This window comes from Alosa sapidissima, chromosome 22, assembly GCF_018492685.1.
Source record: "Alosa sapidissima isolate fAloSap1 chromosome 22, fAloSap1.pri, whole genome shotgun sequence".
NCBI lineage: Eukaryota > Metazoa > Chordata > Actinopteri > Clupeiformes > Clupeidae > Alosa > Alosa sapidissima.
In genome coordinates this window covers 3791612-3809482 of record NC_055978.1, presented here as the reverse complement: position 1 = coordinate 3809482, position 17871 = coordinate 3791612, and the positions used below count along the sequence as shown (strand labels likewise).

Here is a 17871-nt window from a genome sequence, read left to right as displayed (position 1 = left end):
TATCTATCTATCTATCTATCTATCTGATTTCACTACCTGGCTCTAGCACCCTCTGCTGGCTTTGGTGCACCACTGTCCTTAGCAATGGGCTGTGCCCTCTTCTAGTATTCATTTGTGAATAAAATAAAGCTACCAAGCTACACTGATGACTTGATAAGAATGTGAATATTTGTAAATACATGTGTTGAATGTTCGATTAAAGCAATCTCTGACCACTCGATCTGCAATGAGTTTTGCACAAACAAAGCACTACCACATGACATGGGGGACCAAAAAGTGATTTTATTTCTGTGCATAATTAACAATTCTGACGTGAAATCTTGAAGAGGACTAACAGTAAGAGCACTGCTGGTGGATTACACTCATAGCATTCACGCCCAGCCCGCAGAGGGTTGCCATGGAGATGACCTCTGACCCCCCTCCTTTGAGCTCAACCTATAGGAGAATCCGCGTAGACTCGTCATATGGATTTGACATGAGGTGCAGGAGTTACGGACGACTCTGCACACTCACTGCTGAATGACACTTCAAAAAAAAAAAAAAAAGGTGCTTTAATATTGAAACTTACGACTACTGCTTCGAAAAAGGTGCCGTTAACAGGGACTTGATCAACAACGGCCGTGTGTTTAGACTGTAGTTGAGGTGTTGTAACTACTCTTCCTAGTGGTACTTGAGGTCAGTGGTGTGGGGGACAGGGGGGGGAGGGGAGGGCAAAATGAAACAACTGTTATTGGAGGAGTGGGAAACGATGGTCCCGTAACTTTCTACCATTTTAGCGTTCTGGCCTAAAAGACTGAGGCGGTGTAGTGTCCGTTGAGGAAAGAAGGTATGTGGTAATGCCCAGGGGATACATAGGCCAGCTTCAACACAAACATCAGGGGAGGAGAAATGGGAGTGAAAGAGCACACACAAAAACACAGAGCCACAGCTTAACAACCGTCTGTTGACTGAAGGAGTGCGAGATTAACTGGTCTTTGCCTCTGTTCTGATCCGTTGTTCAAAGAGTGCAACATCTTGATGCACAGAACAGAACTGCTTATAAAAACTCCTGTTTTCAAGGTACCATTTCATGTATATGCAAAAAGAAAGAAAAAAAAAAAGTTGCCAAGAATGTCTAGGTAAATGTCAACAAAACTTGTCAAGCCACTTCAGGAACTCCCAGATACATCCATACAAGCAAGTTCTGTCAGATTTCCAAGCTGTACACAACATACACTTGTCAAATTCAAATACATGAATACATCTACCTTTACCTTCTTAAGCCAATGATATGCACAGGTACAACAGAAGTCAAATATGGCAGAAATCTCACAGGCTCGTTTCAATGGACTAGATTAAAAAAAGGTGGATGGGGGGGGGGGGGGGGGGGGCACACCCCAGGAGTGTGTGTGCATGCTGGGGGCTTCCTTTGGTGAGGGTTTCTCACTAGAACAGGTCAAAGGTCACATACTCCTTCTCAGGCTCTCCCAGGATTCTCTGAGGCAGGACCAGGGCCACGACAGATAGGAGGGTTTTTAGAGGAAACGGATTCCAGCACCAAACTGCACACCATCACATATCCTGGGAGGAGAGGTAGAAATCAGAATCAGAATCAGCTTTATTGGCCAGGTTTGTGTATACAAACAAGGAATTTGAGTAAAAAAATAGACTAAAAGAGAAAATAAAATTTTAGATTAAAAGGAATTAAACAAGAAGAGAAAGTTAAGAAATATACAATTAGAAAGAAAAATAGTGAGAAATAGTGCAATGTCTGTATTGACTAGAAATAAATTCTTAGAGTTATGGTTTGTATATTTATGTTTTTTTTGTTTATTTCATGATTTTGTTATTGATATTATTCATATTTTTACTATTTTGCTTAATGTGGGCTTAAGTTACTTTGGATAAAAGCATCTGTTAAATACAATAACGATAAACATAACCATAGAGAAAGGACTCCATTCAGTGTTCATTTTGTATGCAATTCACACAGTATCTAACCTACACTGGATAACCTAAACTCTGACACTTGTGTTAAGTTGCTACCTGTCGCCGTTCTGGACCCCCATGGGAATGCAGTAGTTGAGCTCCAGGCGTGCGATGTTGCCCAGTCGGAGCACGATGCCCGCTCCGTAGGACCAGCGGATGCATTCGGCCAGCTTCTGCAGGTGAGCCCGCGGTCCCTCACCTACACACAGCATGACAGAGACACATTAGACTTCCTGCCCTCATTCAACAGTCTGTTTTCTAGGTTCCTGATGTCTTGCAGTATTTTTTTCTTGAATAAAATAAAAAAACAACACCTACAGATCATAATTTTGTGCTGAAAAGCACACTGTAGAAAATTTGATTCAGTCAATGTGGTATGATTTTTAAATGAGAAATCACTCCAATTGTTTTGAAATATGACAACAGTGCCACCTAGTGGTATGTATGGCAACTCCTATTTCTTTTCCAGTACTGGGAGTGAACATAACTCTTCACTAAACTGACACTCATTTCCAATTAAAACACAAAAGTCCCATCAAGCATAGCAGAAGGGGTTCCTGCATTAGCAGCCACCAGGGGGAGTAGGAAGGGAAGGGATACCTATTTATCAATTTCATTGAGGCAAAGCTAGATGGAAATGAGTGACAATGACTGCGATTACATGCACTTTAGTATCCCGGTTATGATCAGGATTTTGAAGTATCCCGTTTTTGTATTTGCGCATGTAAACATCATACCCCGATTTCAGAACCCCGGATAAGCCCTTATGCTAGGTGGAGTACTCCGAAAGAAACCGGGACACTTCCATGTATACACCTTATCACGGTTTCTCTGGCAATTGCGCGATTGCATTAGAAACCACATTAGAAACATTAGAAGGAGTGCCAATAGAACTGTATTGTTGGTAACCAGTATACTAGTATTCATCATGTGTACTGGGATATTAATAACCGGGTTTCTCTGTGTTCATGTAAACACCATATCCTGAGTATGATCAAAATCGGGATAAGCCTCATAACTGGGATACTGAAGTGCATTTAAACGCAGTCAGTGAGGTACATTTTTCATCAACCAATCACAATGATATGTTTTCAAATTTACTAGTGAGTCTGAGGCACTCAAGAGGATATTTGTAAGTAAAAAGCCTTTATTGAGCTTGACTATCAATTAATATCATGCCAACATGTTTCAGCCAAAATGGCCTTCTTCAGGGCAAGTTACTTTTTACTTACAAGTATCCTCTTGAGTGCCTCAGACTCACTACTAAATTTGAAATCGTGTTGGATCTCTAAGCTGATGAGCACCAGAGGAGTACTAATTTCTCTACACCCAAGCAGCACTCCTGGTGAAACTCGTTTGTACAATGATATGTTATTCATTTTCACAGAGTTAAGAAATTATTATGCACTGGCGGAAACAACACATCTCTGGTTGTCAACGCAGCGGTTTACCCCAGAGGAGACGAAGGTTCATGAGCATTTCCAACATTTAGAAACCATTTCATGGAAAAGGCGTTGCTTTGAAGGAAGCCATGTATACATGGAGCTCCCGTTTTTGTATGCAAACACACCCCAACAATACGCAGACCCAACACGTTTGCACATAGAATCAAGGTCATGTTATCAAATTAGCAAAAAATATTTTTGCAAATAAAAAATATTTTTGCTTTAATAAAAAATAAGTTGATAAATAAGCTTTGACCGTGTTGCCAGCTGCATGGATAAAATTAGGACCCAGAATGTAAAAAGTGCGGCTCTTGCTCTGACCATAGTTGAGGTTGCAGAGGTTTCCAGCGTTGAGGAAGAAGTGTGTTCTGAAGAGGTCCCCGAAGCCGCCCCGGCCAGGACGGAAGGGCAGAGGGGTGTACAGGTGCAGCCCGCCAGCCCAGTAGGCCTCTCCGCCCAAATAATCACCTGAGTGGACAATGCAGAAACACACACATACAGTATTACACAGGCAGCAGCTCACCTCAGTCAGTCTGTTAAATACTTAAGCAACATGGCACGAGTGAGAGTGGGGTTGGTAAAGGACATATCCAGGGTTATATCCTTTACCAGTGCCACAATCACGAGTGCCTGGTTGCTTTTATACAACAGTTCCACTTACAACTAATTGAGCGCTTTGGGTTGCACACAAAAATGTGCTACATAAATAAAAGTGACTTGTCTTGACTTAATCAAGTTTAAAGTAAATACATATTTTAAACCATTCAAGTATATTAAAACGTTACAATAAAGAATTTATAATACAGAAATGTCGACCCAAGAATAGCTCTAATCAGCTAATTAAGTCAAAACACAGACAATGGTTTCCTGAGCCTTTAATCTCTCACTCTGGGCAGGACAATGGACTTTTCCCACAATATTCAATTTTGTTTAGATGCACCTGTAGTTCCAATCAATAGTCTGGGCCTCTACTGGAAAAAAGTAAATCTGCAGCCAAATAGAGTGAGATAGGCCATATGTGCACAATAATTTGCACACTCGCTTGTACTCACGTAATATACGTTAATCTGATCAATCTCCCTACTCCATTTCCTCCAGTTTCTCACTCAATAATTGTAAAATGTGAATGTATGAAATCGCTGCTCTCTCGCTTTGAATGAATGGAATCTCTGTGTCCGACAATTAAAAGTAAAATGCAGAATGATTACCAGCAGTAAAGAGTTCGAGTGGCACCACTCTGGGATGTTTCTTGTCCAATCAGAAATGAATACTTAGTTCGACCGGACCTAACTGTTGTATATTTTAGCAATATGATTGGGAGTGGGGTTGGGGTTGGTAAAGGGCATCCCCATGGCTATAAAGGTCATCAGGAATATTCATGTCAAGTTCAAGTTCAAGTGGGGTTGTGCCTGGATTTCTCCACTCATGGAATGCTCTTGTCCAATCAAATGAATAAATCCTAACTGTTGTATGATGTACTGTATATAGTTATTTGGATAGATAGATATATGACATTGCCACACAACAATGTTGGTGGTAATTGTTGTTACACAAAGAGGTAGCTCAATCCGGTAAAAGAGAAAACAAAGAAAAACAAAACAAAAAGGTAAATAAAGAAAAACAATGAACAAAAGATGAATTTTGCAGCGTTCAGGAGTTAGCCTGATGATGGATGGTATTGGGCAGCTACATTAGTAAGATGGCAGCTCTCCTGCTCACCTTCACTCTGAGGGCCAATGCTGTACATTCCAAAGCCTCTCACACTGGTTGGACCACCCAGATAAAACCTGCAAAGGAGACAGCAAAACATCCAATCAGGGCAGATTCACAGACCGTATTGAGGATTTTAACACACTTGCAAAGGCCTAGGTGAAGGCTGCAACGTTAATGTTAACATTTCAATTCTTCGATGTCATATGTATGTATTGTGACAGTAAATCTGTATTCAATTGCCCTCTCTCTCTCTCTACAGGCTTAATGAGCCAAATAGGATCCTTTAACCCTCTCTGATTAATTCAATCATCAGTTTAACAAACGTCACATGGTTGTATTTGATCAGACACTTAACATCACAGACACTAAGCTCTTATAGACAGACAGTTACATTTATGTACTTATTATAGCCATATTAATTGCTTTAATACCACAGCAACAACACATAGTATTTGCGGATGCAAGAATTGTCCTAAAGCCAGGAACAACTGACCTGTCGGCGATAGAGGACGGCTTTCCCCCAATAGGCATAAGCATCCCTCCCCAGAGAGAGGCAGAAAGGACCTGAAAGAACACAGACCCTCATCAGGGATATGGCCTCGTCAGTGGGACGCTAACACTATAGGTTAGCATTAGCTCTGTTGCCCATTCACAGACCCTCGTCAGGGGTACGTTAACACTCTAGGTTAGCATTAGCCCTGTTGTCCATTCTCAGGACAATATACATTTCTTCAGTTCTCACGTCTTGATATAACTCTTGAACAGTCCCTGGAACCAACTAGAATATTTCAGCATGCCAGCATCCTCATACTTTGCCTTACACAAACCAATACCTCTTAAACACATAAAAACACATTAAAGAGAGGAATGTATTTCCAAGTAGGAACTTTTTTAGGTAATTTTTCAACTGGGAACTAAAATATAATTTAAACCACCTCTAACTAACTCTTTCTATGCAATTATACCAATGTAATGATAGTAAGTGGGAAGGGAAAACGATCAAAGGCAAATGTATTAGCAAAAGTACAAAACAAAAGCAATAGCAAAACTGAAACCGCAAACAGAGCTGACCCGATTTATAAAGTAGACACAGCAGCATGGTCAATTACACCTGAAGTTGGTGGAAAATCTCAGACAATGAAAAACTGTGAATGCAATGACATCAGGCTTCTGAGTGGATGGGTGGATATACTGACCGATCCGAAGAGGAAGGGTCTGTTCAGCTGCAGCTCCAAGTCCTCCTTCAGGAAGCTGGCGTCCCCACCTGTGTAGCCTGCCAGCTCCTACAACAGGAAACGACACAAACCCTTTCAGCCGCTGTCCCTTTAACAATACAAAACCCGCCAAGCCTCATACAAACATGCTCCATGACCCCACTGACCAGATAGTGTCTGTTTGTTTTCCTGCCATAATCCAAAGACAGATTTAAAGGAGAATTCCGGTGTGATATTGACCTAAAGTGTGTTGAAACATGATACCGAGTGTGAACGTATATCTCATAGCCCATCTCGGCTTGTCCCCTGCACTCCAAAATCTGGCGCTAGTTAGCCGATGCTACCAACAGCTTTTTCAATGGTGGTGCTTCGGCATCGGGCTAGCCATGCAAATAAATCACTGTTTTACACCATTTACGAGGCTCAATGTATCTCCACACTTCATTGGTAGACTTCCGAGGGCCCTGACATTTAAAACGAGACATTGAGAACTTTGAAAAAGCACTGGTAGTTTACTTACAAGACGATTTATGCAGACAGTATCTTCACAAAGTTTAGTGTTTGCAGCCATCTTGAATTTAGTCACGATAAGTCGAGCGACAAGTAAGAATGAACAGGTATGATAAGGGATCAGATTCCAAAAATAATTGAGTGGAAATGCACGGATTCCAGTTTCTTCCAGTAGCAGCAACTGGAATCCATGCATTTCCACAGAATTTTTTTTGGAATCTGATCCTTTATCATACCTGTTCATTCTTACTCGTCGCTCGACTTATCGTGACTAAATTCAAGATGGCTGCAACGCTAAACTTCATGAAGATACTGTCTGTATAAATCGTCTTGTAAGTAAACTACCAGTGCTTTTTCAAAGTTCTCAATGTCTCGTTTTAAATGTCAGGGCCCTCGGAAGTCTACCAATGAAGTGTGGAGATACATTGAGCCTCGTAAATGGTGTAAAACAGTGATTTATTTCCATGGCTAGCCCGATGCCGAAGCACCACCATTGAAAAAGCTGTTGGTAGCATCGGCTAATTAGCGCCAGATTTTGGAGTGCAGGGGACAAGCCGAGATGGGCTATGAGACATACGTTCACACTCGGTATCATGTTTCAACACACTTTAGGTCAATATCACACCGGAATTCTCCTTTAAGGCTGGGCGAATGGGAGAGGTACACACACCTGGTTGAGCCGCAGTAAGGCACCTCTCCTGGGTAGGATAGCAGAGTTCCTGGTGTCTATGGCCATTGTGTGCTAGGAAAGCAGAAAAAGACGGTCGTCAAAGGCCATTTTGAGTATTCAGCCTGTGTGCTGTAATGTCAAACGGTATGTCAAACAGTAGCGCAGTCTTGTATGCCACAGCTATTAACAAGGCTATATAAAGGGAGTGGGACGAAACAGCTGCCTGCAGTTAAGAGTATTGTCTGCTCATGGACAAGGCTGGCTTATCAACATTTACCGCTACACAGATCCTAGAAGCACCAGGCCTTCAGCTCACGGCCTATACCTCCTAGATGTATATTTAGCATCCTGTGCCAGGCTGGTCGGTGTGCAGTAAAAATAGCTCAGCACGTGATACTGGTCAACGGTTTTTCGTTCAGAACTGGTGACAACCTCTTGGAAGGCTGATGATAAAGCTTCTGTTTATAAACCAGCAAGACGAAGCAAACTCACTTTCAGTCTCTTTTAAAGGAGAATTCCGGTGTGATATTGACCTAAAGTGTATTGAAACATGATACCGAGTGTGAACGTATGTCTCATAGCCCATCTCGACTTGTCCCCTGCACTCCAAAATCTGGCGCTAGTTAGCCGATGCTACCAACAACTTTTTCAGTAGTGGTGCTTCGGCATCGGGCTAGCCATGCAAATAAATCACTGTTTTACACCCATTTACGAGGCTCAATGTATCTCCACACTTCATTGGTAGACTTCCTAGGGCCCTGACATTTAAAACGAGACATTGAGAACTTTGAAAAAGCACTGGTAGTTTACTTACAAGACGATTTATACAGACAGTATCTTCACGAAGTTTAACGTTTGCAGCCATCTTGAATTTAGTCACGATAAGTCGAGCAACGAGTAAGAATGAACAGGTATGATAAGGGATCAGATTCCAAAAATAATTCAGTGGAAATGCATGGATTCCAGTTTCTTCCAGTAGCATCAACTGGAATCCATGCATTTCCACTGAATTATTTTTGGAATCTGATCCCTTATCATAGCTGTTCATTCTTACTCGTTGCTCGACTTATCGTGACTAAATTCAAGATGGCTGCAAACGCTAAACTTCGTGAAGATACTGTCTGTATAAATCGTCTTGTAAGTAAACTACCAGTGCTTTTTCAAAGTTCTCAATGTCTCGTTTTAAATGTCAGGGCCCTCGGAAGACTACCGATGAAGTGTGGAGATACATTGAGCCTCGTAAATGGGTGTAAAACAGTGATTTATTTGCATGGCTAGCCCGATGCCGAAGCACCACTATTGAAAAAGATGTTGGTAGCATCGGCTAACTAGCGCCAGATTTTGGAGTGCAGGGGACAAGCCGAGATGGGCTATGAGACATACGTTCACACTCGGTATCATGTTTCGATACACTTTAGGTCAATATCACACCGGAATTCTCCTTTAAGCATGCCTTTGGGACTAAATCTAATTGTCATTTTTTGTAGGATGGAATTTTAGCTATTTTATGCCCAGTCTGAGCTTTCATTTGAACTCCTCATTTGTGACACATTAGACACTTCTGACCACAGAGATTTCTCTTTCATGGCCTGAGGATGGCAGCAACGGTACCGAGAGAGAGGACTTGAGCGAGTGTCCACTCTCCTCCCGCACAGCGAACGAGGCACTGCGGGCCAGACAGCCCAGCTCTCTCCAGACGCCCTCCCACTTCAGCGTGTGTGTGGTCATCCACAGGGGGAACTGCAGGGAGACAGATGGAGAGAGAGAGAGAGAGAGAGAGACGGTCAGTAAAAAGGTTTCACACACTGAACAGGACTATTTTTTGTGGCTCACGATCACGTGAGACACACTGAACAGGACTATTTCACTTTCACGATCACGTGAGCCACATACGTTTAATTCTGTGGAGACTCCTCGGTCGGTTTCCTTCAGGGAACTCCAAGGGAACTGGCCAGTCACTTTATAGAGATTCAGAGTAAAGCTGGGGATACACACACACACACACACACACACACTTTACATAACAGTTACCTTTTAAACCTGTAAACCATTGTAAAGATAATATTCAAATGTGGATGGAAAATGCATGACATTCAGGTGACCTATGCAGGTTTTGGAAATGGTAAGTTCAATGAGCCACTATTGCGCATTTGGTGTGTAGTAGATGTAGAAAAGAGATTTGTGGCTGTGAGAAGGCTTACTTGCGTTCAAAATGGCCTGGCTGGGGCTTAAAAAAGGACAGGCCATAGGAGGTCTCCTTTGTGCCATATGAGAACTGGAAGGTCGCTTTTTCTCCACGGCCAAGAGCATTGGGCAGCTTCAGACCCAGCACCTGGGAGGAGAAAAAACAGGGGGTCAGGATTTATTGGGGTCACTTCAGCCACCATATTCAAATGCTCACTTCTTCACACATCACATTCACAACAAACCAATTAGGTGTCACATCACTATTAAACACAAACGTATGATGTCAATTTCAATTTAATAACACTTATAGAGCGCCAAAACATTGCACATGTCTCATGTCTGTGTGATATCTATGTGGATTGGTGGATGAGCTGATGATTTCCTGCTGGGAGGATCAGCCAATCCATGGATGGATGACATCATTTATGACCATTGGTTATATGGCACCTGATTGGCTTGTTTATGAAAATGTGAGTATTGGCTGCTCATTTCTGCCCATATTCAGATATCAGTTTTTGTTTTTTGTTTACGTATTATTAGTATACATTTTCACAGTGTTCTATGAAGGTTAAAGTTATATCACATTCTAACATCTACATGTGTGTGTGTGTGTGTGTGTGTGGCGTACCATGCTGCCCTCGTTGTTTCCAACCATTGTGTTGTAACTGCCAGTCAGCCTTTTAAGTTCAGTCACCTCAAAGGTGACGTCTAGACCGTTGGGCAGGGCATCAGCGCCTGATGACGAAGAAAAAAAGACAGAAATAGTTTCATTACAATACACACACCAGCATGTCACACACCTGTAGTACACACACATCCCGTAAGCATGGATATCTGTGCTTCAGGTACCTTCAGAGACATCAATGAGCACCTCCACCTCCTTAAAGATGCCCAGGCGGAGCAGTTTCATTCTGGCATCATGGGACTTCTTCATCACCTGGAGAGACAGAGTGCAGAGGCTGACACACTAACACGCCATTATTATTATTTTTTTATTTTTGTTTTTAAAAACTGCATTTCTATGATATACTGGAGCCCAAAGATGAGGGCAAACAACTCACTGCTTTCTCTACTTCACTACTTACGTCTATCAAGTTCTTGGCATCGAAGACTTCGGCGATCTCGTACCCCAGGTAGTCCTCCTTTGTTCGGCCTAAACCCTCAATGTTGACATGCTGAACAACAACCTGAAAGACAGCGTTAAATAACCACACCATACTATACTGTTACATGCATAAAGCTGTCATGACATTCTAATAAATTACTTATAAATCACAAGCTTTGACAACAAACTCTCTCTAAGGGCTATAGCCCACATATTGCATCTCTGAGCTGTCGTTCAGAGACGCATGCTACTGAACTTAACTATGCCAAATCCATTGGTAGCTTTCAAGTAGAAAACCTGCAGCAATATTAGTGTGTACTGTTCATCAAACTAGGACCCCTGTGGAAATTATGTAATATTACAATGTAAGTTACAAAGGCTGCAACACTGTCTGGTTGGGAGTGCAGTAGCTATAGAGGACCTCACACAGCAGGTAGAAATGAGTTCTTATCACGAAGCTGACAGGTCGCACTTACGTTTCTGTTCTCCAGAATTTCTTGTTTCGTGTCCTGTTCTGGTTCCATGCCCTCCATATCGTCGTGGTTGACGCCTAAGTCGCGTCCCTGCATTGGCAGCGGGTCCAAACTCTAGAGAACGAACAAGTTAGATTAACAGTACCTCAAAGCTAACTGTCAAGACAGACAATGTGAGCACTTTCCATGATCGTGCTAGACAGTCACAGTTCTGCTACGTTTTCCCATGTTCATACATTAGGGAATATACAACTCATTTGGTCGTGCAACTGTACAGCATATTAACGCAGAAATACAGTCAAGAATTCAGCGTTAACTAACAATACAGTTAAACAACCCATATATACGACGGCTGGGTCTGACAGACGCGAAATGGAAAACTGGACGAGCTAGCAAGCAAAGTGTGCTACACAAAAGAGGGGAGAGGTCATTCTCAATTGTAGGACGCTTTGAGTTAATCGGAAATATGTTTACCCTGGCATGTACAGTCCCCATGCTGGATCGTTCGTTGCAATAAATATGTCCTGAAAATATGTTGAAGCGACGTTTCAATCGGAGAAACGCAAAAAATCTCTTGTTATTCAGCAGTGGACCCAGCCCCCTTCAAGGAAGACGCCATGACACTCAGACGCTGGGTCTGTCGGGGGCTCTGATTGGTCACAATAGGATTACTGTCATTCTAAACTAGGCGGGGTAAATTTTGTCAGACTGAGGGAGCGCGCCTCGTGAACGACCATTCCATACATGCAGATGGCCTCTTCTACAGACCCACTGCTGCAGTGTCCCAGCGGGGGGTGGGAATGGGACAAAGAAGCCCAAGCTGAGTCAACCAAACAGTGCTTACGCTCTCATACTGTATAGGCTATGCCTTTAGTTTATTATGAGATTATAATAGTGACTATACTACTAAGCCAGCAATTGCTTGATGTCTCTGCACTTGTTGCTCATTTCATGAGCCGAGAATGGTAGGTTGATATTTTGGACATTGCTACACATAAGGATTGGCTACACACACTTTCTTCAAACACTTGTCTTACCCTACTCACAGCAGGTCATAGCTTTCAGCGTGCGGCTCAATATTTTGGGTAGCATAGCCTACAAACAGCAGAGGGCACTATGACCTCACTTGCCTCAGAGCGGCTCTGACTTGCCTTAGCATCATAGTTTGCGCAACCAAGCCCAAAGTGAGATTCCTTCAAAAAAATCTACCTTCCTCAGAAATTACAACATCCCGAGAAAACATAGTCTTACGGCAAATATACGCCACAAGAAGCAATTGCCAAATCTTGCATTCGATTTGGTTGGCTGTTTTCAACGTTGGGAAAAGCAAAGGACTAAATGACCAAGTAGGCCTATAGGCTAGCTAGCCTATAAAGGAGTCTGGCATGACGCCCTGGCAAGTAAGAAAGTGGATAGGCCTATGCAATACAGTCTAACAAGACATTAGAAAAAGATGTCGTGGAATAATTCAAAATGCCACTATAATTTAATCCTCCCCAAACTGAATAGCATGTCTATGCCCATATTGCCTCTACGACTTAACGGAAACAAACGTCTGCCTCACATGGGTCTAACCTTTAAATTGATGCTCAAGAAGAACAATAATGATATTATTTGCCCGTGTCCATGGATGCAAGAGAAGAGATCTATTGATTACATTTTCCAAAGGAAGAAGACACAGTGGTCGCACCCAATTTAATCTATCCTCCCTCCTCCTCCTCTTCTCCCCGAATCAGTCTCTCTCTCTCTCTCTCTCTTGCTCTATCTCTTCTCTCTCCCCCTCTCTTACACCTCCAATCTCCTCCTCAAATGTGTGCAAACCAATCAGGAGCCGGCGTGCCGCGCGGAGGTCTCTGTGTCCTCACTCCCTCTGCCAGTACCAAAACGGTCCTCTTATCAAAGAAACACAACCTAAAAACTGCATTCAATCACCGCTTTTAACATGGGAAGTGCTTGTTTTTCCTGGGACGTTTGTTTGTTTTTCGCCCTCATAAATACTTGCGGTGCAATGGCAAACGTGGCTCTCTCAGGTAAGAGGATTCGCCTCTTCTTTCAATCCTTCTCTCACTGTCTCTCCACTCATTATAACATATCTCAGTATGCCTGATTTTCTCTTGGAAAGTCGTCTTTGGCTGGTCTGTATCTGAAGAGTTTCTAAAAAGAAAAAGTAGAGTTTATTTTCAGTGGTGTGGCTGTTTGTCTAGCAATTTAATATGTAAGCTAATTAGTGCTGCATTAACTTTTTGAATTGCTCAGTCTAGTCACACTGAAGTGAGAAAGTCCTAAATGCGATTGCCTAACTGGTGCGATCACTGCGGCTTCAGCCGCATCGGAAATTAAAAGTGCGTGCGTAAAACAATAATATTGGCCATATAGTAAGTATTACCACGATTAAATGTCCAGCATTTACCATGGTTTAAAAGTTTCATTTAATTCCTGGCGGCTTCCCCGAAGTCTCTCTCTAATGAGCATTGGGAACAGAAGCGCCGTGAATGGCCGGTGCGCATCTGGAATGACCCTGCCCACGGTGCCGCTCGATCTGTGAAAAAGGTGCCATTTAATGAGGCGATGTGTGACGAGGCAGTTTTCTCTGGTCTGGTTGAATGAATCGTGATTGTGATCTGATGCCGCGCATCTTCTTCTGGTTCAGCGCCCTGCCTCAAAGGGGGGTCCATATGGACTGCAGCGGGGAGCAGGATTGAGGTCCATCACGGTCCCTGAAGGTGTCGATCAAGCGAGTTATCGACCACTGTTCAGCAGCCGGCGACACGCTTCGTGATTCCCAATAGTGCATGCCGGGGATGAGAAGTCAATATCGAGACATGTACCCAGGGGTGATCGAGTGGGCTTTGTTAACCCTTGAATGATGGATAGGCAAGATCCAATTTTCACGTAACCAATTCATTTGTTTGCGCTGCAAGTTGGCCAGTGTTTCTTTATGTTGAGTTCATTTCATTAGATTATTTAAAAATCACTCCCGTTAGACTTTATTTCATTCTGGTACATTCATTGTATACCTGCTTCCATATCCTCAGGCTATAAGCTGGCTGCATAACTGAAAGACTTTCTGTCTTTTGTTTTTCTGACTGCCCCCAACATTATTGCTCCTTTAATCCCCCCCTCTTGTCTGGGAGAAAACTGAGCAGTCATCCACTCTATAAAAAAAATATTGTAATTTCATTTTTATTGTTTATTTATTGGCGTTTTTGTATTCCTGGGCGAGGGGCCAGGGAGCGGGGGGCTTAACCCCTCGTCAGAGCGGGCGGTTGGAAATAAACGCAGGGCTTATGGGTCCATGCCTGTCTGAGACCGGCTATTTTTACACAGATGAAGCGCAGAGATTTGGAGCAGTGGGGTAAACTGCGGCCCCGTCTCCAACACAAATGACAGACAGATCAGGCACAAAATAAGACAGAGAGACAGACTGAAAGAGAGAGAGAGAGAGAGAGAGATAAGGAGAGAGAGAGACAGAGAGAGAGAGAGGGGAGACCTCAAGCGCCCATTCGCATCAATCTGCATCAATTCGGGGCAGGCACTGAGATAAGCGGGGCTGGCCCCGGGGTTTAGCCCCAGATGTGCCTTGGCCCCTCGAACAATAACCATGTCAATTAGAATCCTCCCGGGCTGGGAGGCGAGCGAGGGCGCCGGCCGCGCCTCTCCACATGTCCGTCCACTGCCTCATTTATCCATCACCCCCCAGCTCTCTGTGTTTGCACAATGTTTGGCACGAAGTTTGCACAACGTTATATGTGTGGTGTCCTGTTGAGGTCTAGTTTTGATCATTTCTTTTGTGTTTATGCTAATAATACAATAAAATCTATTTAATAGATCCAACAGCTTCCAAGTCCAAAACTGATGTCCAGTTGGATGAAAGTATGAAATGTAATTAATTCTTGCAGTAACGCTTCTCTTCTGACTAGTTTGCTGGTGTGCAATTATGGTGAAACACTCTATGTTTTTTTGCATGTATTTCCCTAAATGTTGGATTTTAAAGAGAGGACAGATTGCACTATAATTTGAGTTGCATCAGTCATGCTTTTCCATCTTTCCGGTGCCTCTTTTCACCATAAAAACATCCCTAATAACTGGTGTCCTGCTGGAGTGTGGAGTCTGGCACACTTCTCCTTTGAAAGCACAAGATAATTCAGGGTTTGATTTGCAAAAGAAACACAATCTCGCAAATGAGAAAATTATTCGTGCAATTTTGGTAATAGTCACTCTTCGGTGGGAAGTGACCACAGACGTTGTTGTGGTTTCGCAGACAGCCCGAGCATACTGATTCTGTTTTTTATTTATTTATCTTCTTTTTTTTACTCTCTCTCTCTCTCTCTCTTTCTTGAATTTCTTTTTGATTAGTCCCGGACACAGATGAGTGTTCGGAGTCCACGGACGACTGTCACATTGACGCCATTTGCCAGAACACCCCCAAGTCCTTTAAGTGCATCTGCAAGCCTGGATACAAAGGAGATGGGAAACAATGTGAAGGTGAGCATATGTCTGATATCACGCATGTGTGTGTGTTGAAACTGGCTTCTGAGTATGTGCATTTTATTTTGTTAACATGGTCATTTGGTTTGGGTGTGTGTGTGTGTCTGTGTCTGTGTTTGTGTCTGTGTCTGTGTCTGTGTCTGTGTGTCTGTGTAGCTGTGTGCATGCAATTGCTCTTGACGTGTGGCCATTGTTATATACTCTGAAGTGTGCGTCTGTGTGTTTGTCTGCCAGTCTTAACTGGTGGATGAGGCATGGTTGGCTAATGGCAGGTCATCCAGCTGTTTCATAGTAGCTCCCACCCCCACCACCATCACTGCCGTCACCCCCCCCCCCCCCCCCCCCCTCCTCCTCCCATTGCCCGGGGCCCCCCCACGGACTCTCCTAATTAGAGTGGAGGAAGTGGACTTGGGAAGGTGTGAGCCAGAGGGGGGTGGGAGAGGGGGGAGCACCTGGCTGTGCCTTCACACCTCCCCCTCGTTTTCTGCCTGAGAGCACGCCACAGCTGGAGTTAACACACACACACACACACACACACACACACACACATACACACAAATACACAAATGAACACATGAATACACACAAACAAAAGTACAATACACATACACACATATACACAAGTAAGGCTGCACTGTTACATACTATCGTTATACTCACACACACACACACACACACACACACACACACACACACACACACACACACACACACACACACACACAGACATGCACACAGACATACAGCAACACATTTGCTTAGAACGGAAAAGCTGCCATACAGCCATAAAGGCATACACACATTTTCATAACACACACCGACATACACACACAGGCTTTGCATTTAACTATGCCTGCTCAAAATGACCTGCCCATCATGTTCGCCACTCTAAAGTGATTCAATACTTCAAATTGCTTACTCCCGACTTACCGTAAGAGACCTACCTCCCATGCCAGGGGAGGCTATAGGGAACATTCATGCTCACGAGATCAGGTTCGAGATGCAGACTGCACTGTTTGCTCTGGTTCTCTGGAGCAGGGCCTATTCAAATGCAGCCTACTTATATATGCGTCTGTGGGAGACTGTGAGAGCTAATACAGGAGTCCTTTCCAGTGCATCGCAGTTTTAGTATATTTATCTGTTTACCTGTGTCGCCGGTAAGAACATGCACACATAAACATGCACACACACTCACCCTTACACGTATACAAACACTTGCACAGTCAAACACACACACACACACACACACACACACACACACACACACACACACACACACTCATTTACCCACATAGACACGTACTTGCACAGTCAAACACACACATACTCATACAGTGATTTAGTGCTGTTTTTGAGCTATATATGTGGTTTTCTAAAGTAGCTTGCCATGATGTGTGCTGGTCCCTGACACACCTGGTTTCTGAATGGAGAGGTCTGGCTTCCTCTCCCAGTCCCCTTTCTCCAAACCTGTGCCCAGTCCACTCTTCCAGACCTGTACCCACTCTTCCAGACCTGTACCCACTCTTCCAAACCTGTGCCCAGTCCACTCTCCCAAACCTGAGCTCACTAGCCTACACAAGCTTTGCCATTTCTCACTGGGCCTCTCCTCTGGCTCCCAGTCAGTTAGTAGTCAGCCAGTCAGTCAGTCAGTCAGCCAGTTCAGGTGGTATGGCTGAGTGATCATCCCTATAGGATTGGGTGGCAGGTGTGTATACTGTTGCTTGAAGGTCCATGCACATGCTCAGTTGAATGGAAAACTTAGTTGAGTAGATTTAGCTTCCTAGCTGCAGTTTAACATGGAATAAGTAACTGTATGCTATGTGTGTGTGTGTGTGTGTGTGTGTGTGTGTGTGTGTGTGTGTGTGTGTGTGTGTGTGTGTGTGTGTGTGTGTGTGTGTTGCCTCTCATGAAAAAGATCTTCAGAGAGTTACTTCACAGACCTGAAAAAGGCCAGTTTATCCTGTGGCGCTACCTGTCCTGGGTACAAAGTTCATTTGTGCGTATGTCTCCCTGAACAAGCATTGGCAGTGCTGCGTTTTGAAAATATCCCGGTAGATCTCTTTATGAGATTGAAATGAAATGTACTCCCACCTGCCTA

The 17871-nt window shown here is 43.5% G+C and overlaps 2 protein-coding genes across 6 annotated transcripts in view; one reads left to right on the top strand and one right to left on the bottom strand.

Moving 5' to 3' along the window:
• Positions 1-262: 262 nt before the first annotated feature.
• Positions 263-11932, bottom strand: samm50l (sorting and assembly machinery component 50 homolog, like). The gene is made up of 15 exons (XM_042078426.1): positions 11760-11932; positions 11289-11399; positions 10793-10894; positions 10557-10644; positions 10336-10442; positions 9722-9852; positions 9414-9501; positions 9132-9260; positions 7521-7592; positions 6323-6409; positions 5620-5690; positions 5133-5200; positions 3735-3881; positions 2026-2167; positions 263-1560 (listed from the first exon to the last, which is right to left on the bottom strand). The coding sequence occupies exons 1-15, from the start codon at positions 11778-11780 to the stop codon at positions 1515-1517; spliced, it is 1410 nt and encodes a 469-aa protein (XP_041934360.1). The 5' UTR covers positions 11781-11932; the 3' UTR covers positions 263-1514.
• A 1222-nt stretch (positions 11933-13154) lies between these two features.
• scube1 (signal peptide, CUB domain, EGF-like 1) overlaps positions 13155-17871 on the top strand; it is a 99421-nt gene continuing 94704 nt past the window's right edge. For 4 of the 5 annotated variants that reach the window (XM_042078407.1, XM_042078408.1, XM_042078404.1 and 1 more), the window contains exons 1-2: positions 13155-13315; positions 15642-15770. In XM_042078407.1, the coding sequence (XP_041934341.1) occupies positions 13228-13315; positions 15642-15770 (217 nt within the window). In that variant the 5' untranslated portion in view covers positions 13155-13227. The remainder of the gene's footprint in view (positions 13316-15641; positions 15771-17871) is intronic. The other variant, XM_042078405.1, reaches the window with a different exon arrangement.

Coding starts and splice junctions, on each gene's coding strand:
- samm50l (XM_042078426.1), bottom strand. CDS start 11,780: ATGGGGACTGTACATGCCAGG. Junction 10,645..10,792: donor ATGCCAAGAACTTGATAGAC/GTAAGTAGTGAA, acceptor CTGTCTCTCCAG/GTGATGAAGAAGTCCCATGA. Junction 3,882..5,132: donor CATTGGCCCTCAGAGTGAAG/GTGAGCAGGAGA, acceptor TTGTCCACTCAG/GTGATTATTTGGGCGGAGAG.